The following is a 12,050-nucleotide window of genomic DNA, read 5'->3' on the forward strand; positions in this document are numbered from 1 at the left end:
CAGCATAGGTACTCAGAGCAGTGACTGTAGTAGAATAAGTACCAGCCACATCAACCAGCTACTATCAGAGATAAGACTTAAACCATGTAAGAATGTCATTATATATGGCAGATGCTTGAAGTTTCATGAAGAAGAAGAAAAACAACTTCTTCATGTGCAGTATAGTGTGTTCAACTGTATCAAATGCCCTTTGTAGATCTAAAAGTATCATACAATACTGCCCTTGTCCATTTCAAATAATGCAATCTGTTAAATGAATCAAACATGTGTCAATTGAAAAACCACTTCTAAACCCTGACTGAAACTGCCTGACCATGACTCGAACCCATGACTTTCAGAAGACCAACTGAGCTATCCGGCCTGCTACACATTTTCTCTTTAATAATGAAACAGTTCTAAACCACAACATATTTCCCCACTATATCGATTTGTGTTCGTGAATTTCTTATGTTACAGAGCATAGGAAATTGAACTCATGCTTATATGCAGTCACAGGATGAGAAAAACTTTGAGCTTGACCAGAACTCAAACCTGTGACCAACATAAGAAATTTTATGAAGGCTGATTTGTATTTTGCATCAAGGGCACCGGGCAAAAACATGAAAATGCAACAAACAAACCACTTTGTTACTTTTTGTACTATGTTGGTTTTCATGTGGCACAAATCACCCACTATAAATTTAGTGCACAAATTTATTCAAGGGCAAGTAACAATCTACTCTATGTACAGTCTGTTGTCGGGTTGACTCAGGAGACCTGGAGGTTGAGACCGGTGTCCCTTCATTACAAATAGATAAGACAGAAGCTGTCCTTTTCAAACTATGCACATGTTAGAAAAAAAATAGAATAACTATTCAGAATATGATTTTTTGAGACTTTATTAATTATATTGCTTGATCCAAGTTTAAGGACATTTTCAATCAATACATGTTTTATCATTTATAACTTTAAATGAAAGTCTCATCCCTTTAATAATAATGACATAACTGTATCTCTTTAAATGCAGAAAAATTATAAGTCTCAACATATCAATATAGATCTACTACTGTCTAAGATATACATGTATGCACATAACATTAATAATTCCCAGTTTATATTAAATAAATATGAAATCCTAACATTAACATTAACATGCTTTTGATGACCTTACAACTGGTGAATTATATACAACAAAAATAGTATTATAAGTAATACCTAAGATAGACAGAAAAGAACAAATAATTTAGTAAACATGAGTTACTTCCCCTTACAATAAAGAAAACCTGAAACCCAAAAGAACACCCTAAACAGCAAAATTATGAAATGCTGCAGGTTCAGTTTTATCAAACCATGCAAATTAATGGTAAAGTATTCATAAAAAAATAGATGGCCATGTGTCAGCAGTAATTGCAGAAAATCGGATAGCTTTCAACATCCGGATACTGGTACACTTTGTAAAAACAACCATTCTGCGCAACAGATAAATGTAATAAGGATAAAATCAATAGGATAATCGTTTACAACAGTTCCATTACCTATCCTTATACTCAATTGCAGGTGAACTTTCTTCTTGTAGGAAAATTTTGAAAATGTATAAATGAATGAATGAACTGATACGGCCTCAATCTAGACCACAACGATATTCGAAATCCGGGTTTTAGTATTGTCATTAAAACTAAGGGACAAGCTGTTAAACTTAACCTGCAATTTCGTGAAAATAATATCACAATGCACATGCTTTTTACATAAAGTTATTAAATACAAATATAACAACACATTTGTTTACTTGATTTTTACGAATCAAAATAAAACTAATTAACACAACATGAAATTAACTGCTAATAATAACAGCTCCTTCCATAGGCAAAAATAAAAAGCGTTCCATAATAGACGACGCCGCTCACCGGCGTCGCCAACAAGTACGCGATCAAGTTTACGCTTTCACCATAGACAGACGTATCTCTTTTGGATACTTAAAACCTAAGCAAAAACATTTGCTCACTACAAACGAGAAACCATCAAGCAGATCGCCTAATCCAGTTGGTGAATTTTCACGGTTCTCAAACCTGGGACATAAGATATCTTATGTCCCAGCTCAAACCAAGCCTTGAAGACGAGCACGCGACAACCTATATGCCAGCAGTAGCAGACGATCAAAATAATTGCAGACGACAAGCAAACAACGGGATATAAAAGAATCATTGACGGATCCTTTTGGAATAGTGTTTGCTTACTGTATCAGCGAGATTCATTCTAGTTCTTTTTTAAATTTCTAAAATAAAATTCATTCACGGAGCTAGACTATCTTCAAACACAGATATAATATAGTATTTAATTTAGTATTTAATACTAATTAACTAACTTTAATATGTTGTATACAGACAATAAAAGTATTACATAACTCATTTTAGATACAATTTATGTGTTTTTTATTACGTACGGCGACATTGTATTTTCCCTCCGACATGTACATGTACTATTCCTTTTTTTACAGGTATGACATCTCTCAAGTCAAGTCAAGTCAAGTAAATTTTATTTATAAGTCGGATACATCAACAATAAACATAAGCTCTGATGAGCTTTTTACACCGACTACAATAATATAAAACACATGTTTAAGATATGATAAATGACGAAAATGGTTATGATAAGATAAGGCAAATAGCATTGCGTTAACAAATAGAGTAGACAAACAGCACTGTACTAGCATTCATCAGTAGCATACAAAAGTAAGAGGTAATACATATTAGATCTAATAAAAAAATCCATTAATATACATATTAAAGGTTAAGATCACACATCACAGCTTATATAAAACACACAAACATTTAAGCAGAGAAACATCAGGCATACGTACACACAATAAAATGCATAGACAAACCAACTTATAAAAAGAGCAAATTATATATAAATAAATAAAACATGGTTAGGACTAAGCAATAGAATGACAAGGTTAAAATATGCATAATGAACATCAATCCTGACATTAACATACACACAAACATTCAAGTTATACATGTATATAAAAGATGATACATAGCACATAAAAAATAGAAATAAATCTATTACAATAAAAGCACACAAAAGCATAGCACATAAAAAAAAGACTCTAGCAGACGTTTTTCATAGCTTATTGTAATAGTTTTTATTTGTTTGGGTCGTCAGACCAAACAATTAATGGTAGCGAAATTTCAGAGTCTGATGCTGTTAATTGCAAATGCCGAAAGTTGGCCGCTTTTTTGAAGCGGTTACTTCCCTTTATATGTACACTAACGCCGAAAAAATCAGGGGAGATCACTGCGTACAGATGGTCAAATGACAGGCGCATTAATTTTCAAGCAAAATAATTCCCGAATGGTCGAAGATTTCAAATATTGTTTTATCCTTTATAGATATACATGCTTATAATAAACTCCATGGTTATTAACATCTGTGTTAAACAACAGTTAGCGTCGAAATAATAAGGGTTACAAACCCTAATTTAGAATAATGTGGTTTTCTTCAGGCCTTTTACATATAACTTCACCGTGGCCGAAGGGTCTGGAGACCAAATTCAGGAAGGCAACTCTTTTTTTTTCAAATTGTTTAAGTCAAATGAACATTGAATTGAATGTCAGTGTTGCAATTAGTCTTAAAGCCAATTAACTACAATTAAAACGCTGGAAAGCACTGGTGGCACTATACAAAAACAAATTGGTTTATAATCTCACAACCTTCACCTTTCTGACATTCTGAGACCCAAACAAACTCAGCGCCTTCTGTGCTTTGATTTTAACCTTTTAACCATATTATTCACTATATTCAATATCAAATAGTTAACTTTTCAATACTGTATTGTCATTTCTGATAGAAAATAAGACAGGGAAAATCTTTCTTTCCCAATTGATGTACCTTTTCTTATTTGAATTTCAGGAATCTATCTTATCAGTCTTCCACAAGCACTAGACACACTCAATTTTACCTAAATAAGCTTATAATATTAGTTATAAATATTTTTGACAGGTTATATATTATGGCCCTATATAAACGGCTGTTTTGAAATATAACCCAAGCCACTATATATATAGGTTAGGGTTATATTGCAAACAACCATTTATATAAAGTCATATAACCTGCCAGGAATTATTTATTGCACGGCCGTGCATATATTTTGAAGTGACGTCATTAGCGTTATAAAAATATATTATAATACTGCACGTTTGTAACGTCATTTTTCATTGGATAATCGTGACGTTTATACAGTTTTATATACACGGCTGCTGTCGATTCCTAAAGAAATCTTACTTTTTTTCGCTAAAAATGATGCTTGCTGTATTATAAATTCGTTATAAAGATTGTCGACAGGTTATATGTTTGCATAACGGCTCGGGTTATATTTACAAATAGCCGTTTATATAGGGCCATATAACCTGTCAACGATCTTTATAACTAATAGTGTAAAGACGCGCTAAATGTTAGCGTTAAACTATAGGCGCGTCATGAAAATTGACTCTTATTTCACTTTAACCGGTCATTATTTGGGGTATGTGATAAATAGAATATTAAATTAGTGTAAGTTCATTACTGAATTTATTGCACTCGTTGAATAAAATAATATTATGATCGCCAGAGGCTCGCATAATATAATCATATTCAACTCGTGCAATAAATTCAGTATTGAACTTACACTCATTCAATATCCTCTATATATAATACGTACAGCAAACTTCCTTTTTTGGAGAAAAATGTGAGATTTCTTAGAAAATAAAAATTTACAGCAGCCTTGTATATAAAACTATATAAACGTCTCGATTGTCCAATGAAGTGACGTTACAAACGTGCAGTATTATAATACTTATAATATATATTCTTTTATAACATAAATATATGTGCCGGTGTAACGTTGTAAAGTGACCCCCATAGAATAATGACCCCCCGGTCATTATTTTATATAAAATAATGACCGGGGGGTCATTATTCTATGGGGGTCACTTTACAAAGTTACACCGGCCTCATTTGCATATCATTATATTTTCATTATCCTGAAGATATTGTGAAATCGGTAGAGGTTTTTATAAATTACATAAATTAAGAATTGGTTTGTTTATTTAAATGTTACAGTTTTAATTTTTCGTATATTTTATTATAAGCGTATAGATCTATACTGTAGGTTACAAATTGATTGTGTCTAGTGGCTGTGTTGTCTTCCAATAATGTCAAACCCTTTCTCATTATTTTTATGTCAAAAATGTGTCTAAGTCATCTAAGTCATGAATATGGAGAGAAGACGGTGAAAAATGGTAAACCAATTAAAATTTGGTTAAATATTGTAAAGAATGAGAGTTTCTGTGAACGAATATTTTATAATTACGAGTTTATTTGTGCACGAAACATTTATTTTTGAAAAATACTCTCCTAATAGGAGACGGCTTGGTTAGCAGCCGCGATTTCTAAAGTTAAAGTTGATGGTTATTTTATAAAAGTGACGTATATTGTCATGATTACACACAGTTTCACTTAGTAAAATAGGTAAATTTTCTAACATTAGTCCTTACTGAAAAAAGCACGGCTCCAAACCATAATGTTTTCTTGTTTATTGAATTTGATATGGCAAGTTTGCACAAGTCCTGTCAGTGTGTGTCAATTTTACAAAATAAATACCGCTTATTTTTGTTTCATTTCATTTGCCTCAATATTCCAACTTTTTAGAACTTAATGAAAAATACTGCAGTTTACATTGTTTAAGAGGTGAAGGAGGGTTTTAGAGCGGGTATAAAGGAGGGGGGAGGTAGTGGCAAAATGAGTGGCCAATCAATGCATCGAACACCTGTGGTAGTTAAAGACATCAAACTGTTCATACCTAATTAAAACACCCATTGACAGTCTCTATATGGATTACTTAAATAACCGAGGTATATCGGGTGAAATAATACGAGTTGTTTCAGTTATCTTTGAGTAAAATCAATATCTCTAATGCTAAAACAGTAACGATTAAGCCGTTTTAAACTGCCAGTTTGGGGCGATTTGATGTCCGATTTTAAAATCTGTTACACTAATAAAAAGCTTGTAATCTTAGCTTTGTCTCAGTATATATTTCAACACATCGTTTGACACTAAAGGTATTTAAATGTACGGTTAAACATACCACAAGTCAGACCATTTTACGATTTGTACAGTGAGATATGCAACCGGTTATCTTACTTGCAATTCTACTGATAAGAATAGCCTTTTGTCCGCCAGTTTGGAAATTGTCAAATGGTGTTTTAGGCTAAAGGCTTGCCAGTTCTTCCCCTGACATTTTTTCTCGAACTGTTTCCCATCCACTGGTAAAGTGCATTAGTCCTTTCATTTATAATAATGATTATAAACTTCCATTTTGTGACATCACCTTATTTAAGGGAATCAGGATCAGCTACTCCTGGCCCTAATTTATTTGGCCCTTTGCCATTTCAAGCCCTATACAAACACAGCACAGAACATGGCCCATATCTATATTACTGATAATATAAAAAAATACCTTAATAGGGATATTATGAAACTACATGTATCCAGCTGGATTTTCAATGCACTTTGGAATATATTCAGAGTTAATCACTTAATTCTTAGTCCAAAACCACTTACATTTTTTAGACTTTAAATATTCATCCTTGTAAATCATGTGTTTTCCAGGTGCTATGAATTTCTCGGAGCTGTTTAGACAGTCAAACCAGATATGCAAATTTTCCCCAGATGGGAAATATTTGGCGTCTGTTGTAGAGTTCAGACTTGTGATAAGAGATGTTGATTCATTTCAGGTATGTCTAATTTAGTTAAAAAGTTCATAGTTTACGTATCAACAAATTTGAATTATTTTCAACTGTACTAGCTTGAAGCTGTCAAGCTTGGAGCTATCACCCATAAAGACAATATTGGCGTATCTTTAGTGCATTTTTTGTGCATTGTAGTATAATAATGCATGATTTATTATTCAAATACTTTGTAATTTATCACTCAGGCCTATCGGCCTTCATGATTGTATTCCTGTACATTTTAATTTGAACCATGCATGTATTTTACTGACAAAAAAAACAGATATGAAAGTGAATTATAGTAAAATAATTGAAATAATACTCATTATATTGTCAATATGCTTTATCTGAATCTTGAAAACAAAAAACTTTCATACACAGTTACAATACTTTAGCACTACAGTTATTAAGTCACATCATGACCTTATCAATGTCAGTGTTTTATAGTCCAACCTAAATATGTTTGTTTTGTCCATTTTAAAGTCTCAGTTTGTTGAATTTATTATACATCCTCTGAGAATTATCACTGAAATAAAGCATATTTGCAAAAAAGATCTACCACTTAAAGTTAGACTGTTTCTTTATAAAACAGTAACAAGTGTAGAAGATACTGATATATCAGATGGTATTGTTATGTTTTCTCCACAGATTCAGAATTTGTTTACATGTATGGATACCATACAACATGTAGAATGGTCTGGTGACTCTCAGTTTATCCTTTGTGGACTGTACAAGCGTGGACTGGTTCAGGTCTGGTCACTGGAACAACCTGACTGGAAATGTAAGATAGACGAGGGTTCAGCAGGACTCTGTGCTGTAAGGTATGACATAAGATTTTTTTTTATTTAACTTTAAATATTTGATCTGCATAATTTAAACATAGATGTATGGCATCTTATTATCAAAGCAGTCTTGATCGTTTGTTTCAAATATTGTACTTTTAAAGGTTTTTATACTTGTCTTTCAAGAACATTTTCCATGTTGACCATACAAAATAATCCTCATTACTTTGATTAGTACTACAGTAATTGATTGTTTAAAGACTAAACATATTCCTAAATGTACTAGATTGACAGTATTAACACAAACTATGGCTTGATGTAGATATGATATGTATAGGTAAGAAAATGATATAAAACATAATATTTCTCATTTACAGATGGAGTCCTGACAGTCGGCATATTCTGACCACTGCAGATTTCCACCTCCGTATCACAGTATGGTCACTTGTTACAAAATCTGTTTCATACATCAGATATCCTAAACAGTGTCAGCAAAATATTAGTTTCTCAGGGGACGGCAGGTATGATAAATTCATTTGTGCTGTTTGTTTTAATAACGTCAGATTTTTTTTTTTAACTTAATACATGTCGCTAGTTTGTAGAATTCCCATCCTCAAAAATATTTATTTTCTTTTTAGTCATGTAACAATCCAGCCAGAAAGTTGGTGTCCTTTGAAATATATTCAGAGTTTATCACATAATGTTGCTTGTTTCCAGTGTAATAAGACCATTATACATGTATATATGTTTTTACATTATATACATTTAATTTTAAGGAAAAACATACGGATGGTATCATGTAAATTAAAGTAATTGAGTGTCATAATATAAAAAACAATGAATTTGCCTTATAGTATCTTGATAAGAAGAATTTTAAACTTGTTGTCATGACTCATAATGCATAAATATGTCCCAATGGCAAATTCATAACCATTGCCGTATAATTCTACACAACTGCTCTTAAACAGAAGGCATGTTGTTAAACAATTGTATTTGTATGTTTTGAAGGTATATGGCCCTAGCAGAGAGACGAGACTGCCAAGATTTTATCAGCATCTTTGACTGTAGTTCGTGGGAGTTGTTGAAGCATTTTGAGAGCAGTACAGATGATCTAGCAGGATTACAGTGGTCTCCAGATAGCACAGTACTCTGTGTATGGGACACACCTCTCAATTATCTAGTGCTTCTCTACTCTGTGGACGGGCGCTGTCTCGCAAAGTACAGTGCTTATGAATATGCTCTTGGTTTGAAAACACTAGCATGGTCTCCAACAAGCCAGTTTCTAGCTATCGGCAGTTATGATGGCAAATTAAGACTTCTTAATCATGTTACATGGAAGACTATCACATCTTTTTCTCATCCTGAAACTTTGAATGAGAACTCGGCTGTAGTCTATAAAGAAATAGAAACACGTACACCTCAGCCTGTAAAGAGTGACCTTACAGACATTCCAACTACCGCCTTGTTTTCTCCACAGAGTAAATATGAAGTTCAAACATGTCCGGTAAGTATACCCATTGTAAAGCCTGACACAAACAAAGCTAATCCAAAAAGAGGTGTAGGAATAGCGGCCTTTAGCAATGACTGTAAATATATGTTCACAAGGAATGATAATATGCCTCATACATTGTGGATTTGGGACATTCAGAAGCTTGCAGTTTGTGCAGTTGTAATCCAGTCTGCTCCTATAAAACATGTAGAATGGGACCCAGTCAAGACTAGACTGGCTCTCTGCACTGGAGTGAACAAGCTGTACATGTGGTCCCCGGCTGGAAGTTTGTGTGTGGAGGTACCAGTAGAGGGAACATTCCAGGTGCATTCGTTAAAGTGGCACCCTCATGGTGGATCATTATTGTTACTAGGAAAGGACATGATGTGCATCTGCTATTTAAATGATGTTGAAAATGATGTCGCAGATTCAGAAGGGTGACATATCTGCTGTTTACGCAATGATGAAAATGACACATCCCCGATTCTGAAGAGTGATATATCTACTATTTGAATGATGTTGAAAGAGATGTAGCATATTCTGAAGGGTGACATTCTGTGATATTTATAAGATATTTAACATTCCATTTAGAGATGTTATTCCATATATACATGACTGATAATGACACATTACACCAGTGCTAGCTTTAGGTGTAAAATAGTGTCTTACATGTAGTTATAGACTTTAAAGTGTTTAGATTGCTTAGTTATTTCAGGTATTTAGAATATTAATATTTATAATAATGATGCCTCTTGTTTTCTTTGTAACATAACCATATTTCTGTATAAGTAATATTATATTCAATAGTATATTCCAAAAACATCCTATTCATAGCGTGGCAAATTTTTTAACAAGTTGAAAGATATAAAATATTATATCAGAGATGATCAAAGCTTTAGTCTGTGACATGATGAACATGTTTTATAGTTCTAATGGAAAAGAAAGGAAAGAAAGACACATGTAAACACTTGCTTACCTTTAAATTTATTTATAGATCTAAGGGATATATCTGTATACATTTATAAGCCATATATATAATATAAACAGGTAGTTGCAAAGTATAAATTTTTGAATTCTTGAAGAACAATTTGTGTCCTACACTATGAGATACATTTACTAGTATTACAGTATAGATGTACAGTATGTTTTAATGTATTTGTTTACATACATGTACTAGTTACTAAAATGCTATGTTTTTGCATTATTTTCATTTTTGAGATAAATGAATGTATTTGAATAGCTCAAGCTATGTTTAATGCTAATGTTAAATTATACAATGTATATAGATGTACTAACACTAACAATCTTTCTAATTAATCTTTCCAAACCAAATCCTCAGTATATTAATAATTTCACTGTACCATGTCTTGCAAGCCTATACAATTTATTGCCACTTGTGTACCCTGTCTTGTGATTACAAACACATGCTACTTCTGATCACTGTACCTTACTTGGGAGTTTATATATATTAACTTATACCGTTATTACCATAACAGGAAGTTAACATGTTTATATATATACTCGATAGCAGGAAGTAAACATGTTTATATAGTACAAGAATGTACTATAGAGATGGATACATATTTTTCACTTTATTTATATAGAATAAATGTACCGGGTATATAAAACCTACACTTTAAGGGAAGAAAATGGAAAAAGAAGTTTAGATGGAATATTTTACTCCGGCCTCAAACCAAATTAATAAAAATGCAATAAAAAGCAATTGATAATGATCATATTCCAAAATCAAAGCACAGAAGGCGCTGAATTTGTTTGGGTCTCAGAATGTCAGAAAGGTGAAGGTTGTGAGATTATAAACCAATTTGTTTTTGTATAGTGCCATCAATGCTTTCTAGTGTTTTAACTGTAGTAAAGTGGCTATAAGATTAATTGCAACACTGATATACAATTCAATGTTTATTTGACTTAAACAATTTGAAAAAAAAATGAGATGTCTTAACTGGGATTTGAACTCCAGACCTCTTGCTTCCTAAGCGAGCGTGCAAACCCCTCGGCCACGGTGAAGTTATATGTTAATGGCCTGAAGAAAAACATACTATTCTAAATTAGGGTTTGTAACCCTTATTATATCAACGCTAACTGTTGTTTAACACAGATGTAAATGATCATGGAGCTGACTGTAAACATGTATATCTATAAAGAATGAAACAATATTAGAAATCTTCGACCTTTCGGGAACTATTTTGCTTGAAAATTAAGGCGCCTGTCATTTGACAATCTTTACGCAGTGATCTCTCCTGAATTTTTTCAGCATAAGTGTACATATAAAGGGAAGTAACCGCTTCAAAAAAGCGGACTACTTTCGGCATTTGCAATTAACAGCATCAGGGTCTGAAATTTTGCTACCATTATTTGTTTGGTCTGACGACCCAAACAAATAGAAACTGGTATACCCATTTTGTATTAGGCAAATACATAGCACTGTGAGTGAGACAGATATACCTATATTGAAGGCAGCAAATGTTTAACCATATAATTCACTTGCCCTGATTTGAAATTTGAAAACAGTCCATCAGTATTTTAAGAAGTTTCAGTATTGAAATGCTAAAATTGATCTACTATAAGTAGTAAATATTTTCAGACTGTCTTGATATAATTTGAATTTACACAGATTACATAGACCAGACATTATTGCTGCTAGTATTTAACCTTTAACCTGCTGACTTCATTAAATGGATTTATCCACCTATATTTGGAACAGTCCATTATCAATTTTAGGGCTGTCAGTAAGAACATTTTTAAGTTTGTCAGGTAACAGTATAGAGTTTGGTCAGACTGCACAGCTCTATACTGACAGAAAAGGCTAGTTATCTCTGGTTCTAGCTGGATAAGGGTAGATCATTACATGCTATTTCTAAACTTGTTCAAAGAGTTACAATTAGTTACTTAAGTTAATTATTGCTGTTACTGTGATTAGCATGAGAGATTTGTGAAAACATTTGATTGTTTGATCTTGTAAAATTAGATAGATGCCATGTGATAGACAGTGTATGTATAAAAGAAAGATATAAT

General features: G+C 32.6%; 1 protein-coding gene across 1 annotated transcript; it reads left to right on the forward strand.

Moving 5' to 3' along the window:
* The first annotated feature begins 5,334 nt into the window (after positions 1–5,334).
* LOC132725339 (WD repeat-containing protein WRAP73-like) lies at positions 5,335–10,554 on the forward strand. Its single transcript, XM_060710445.1, has 5 exons — positions 5,335–5,487; positions 6,628–6,752; positions 7,395–7,567; positions 7,906–8,049; positions 8,537–10,554. The coding sequence occupies exons 2-5, from the start codon at positions 6,633–6,635 to the stop codon at positions 9,456–9,458; spliced, it is 1,359 nt and encodes a 452-aa protein (XP_060566428.1). The 5' UTR covers positions 5,335–5,487; positions 6,628–6,632; the 3' UTR covers positions 9,459–10,554.
* The last annotated feature ends 1,496 nt before the right edge of the window (positions 10,555–12,050 follow it).

This window comes from Ruditapes philippinarum, unplaced genomic scaffold (genome assembly GCF_026571515.1).
Source record: "Ruditapes philippinarum isolate M1 unplaced genomic scaffold, ASM2657151v2 ctg4097_1_1_1_1, whole genome shotgun sequence".
Lineage (NCBI taxonomy): Eukaryota > Metazoa > Mollusca > Bivalvia > Venerida > Veneridae > Ruditapes > Ruditapes philippinarum.

What these genes read in the sequence shown, in the direction of transcription:
- LOC132725339 (XM_060710445.1), top strand. Translation starts at nt 6,633, where the DNA reads ATGAATTTCTCGGAGCTGTTTAGACAGTCAAACCAGATATGCAAATTT. An exon ending in GAGATGTTGATTCATTTCAG is followed by an intron (nt 6,753 to 7,394) that starts GTATGTCTAATT and finishes TTTTCTCCACAG; the next exon opens with ATTCAGAATTTGTTTACATG. An exon ending in GCAGGACTCTGTGCTGTAAG is followed by an intron (nt 7,568 to 7,905) that starts GTATGACATAAG and finishes TCTCATTTACAG; the next exon opens with ATGGAGTCCTGACAGTCGGC.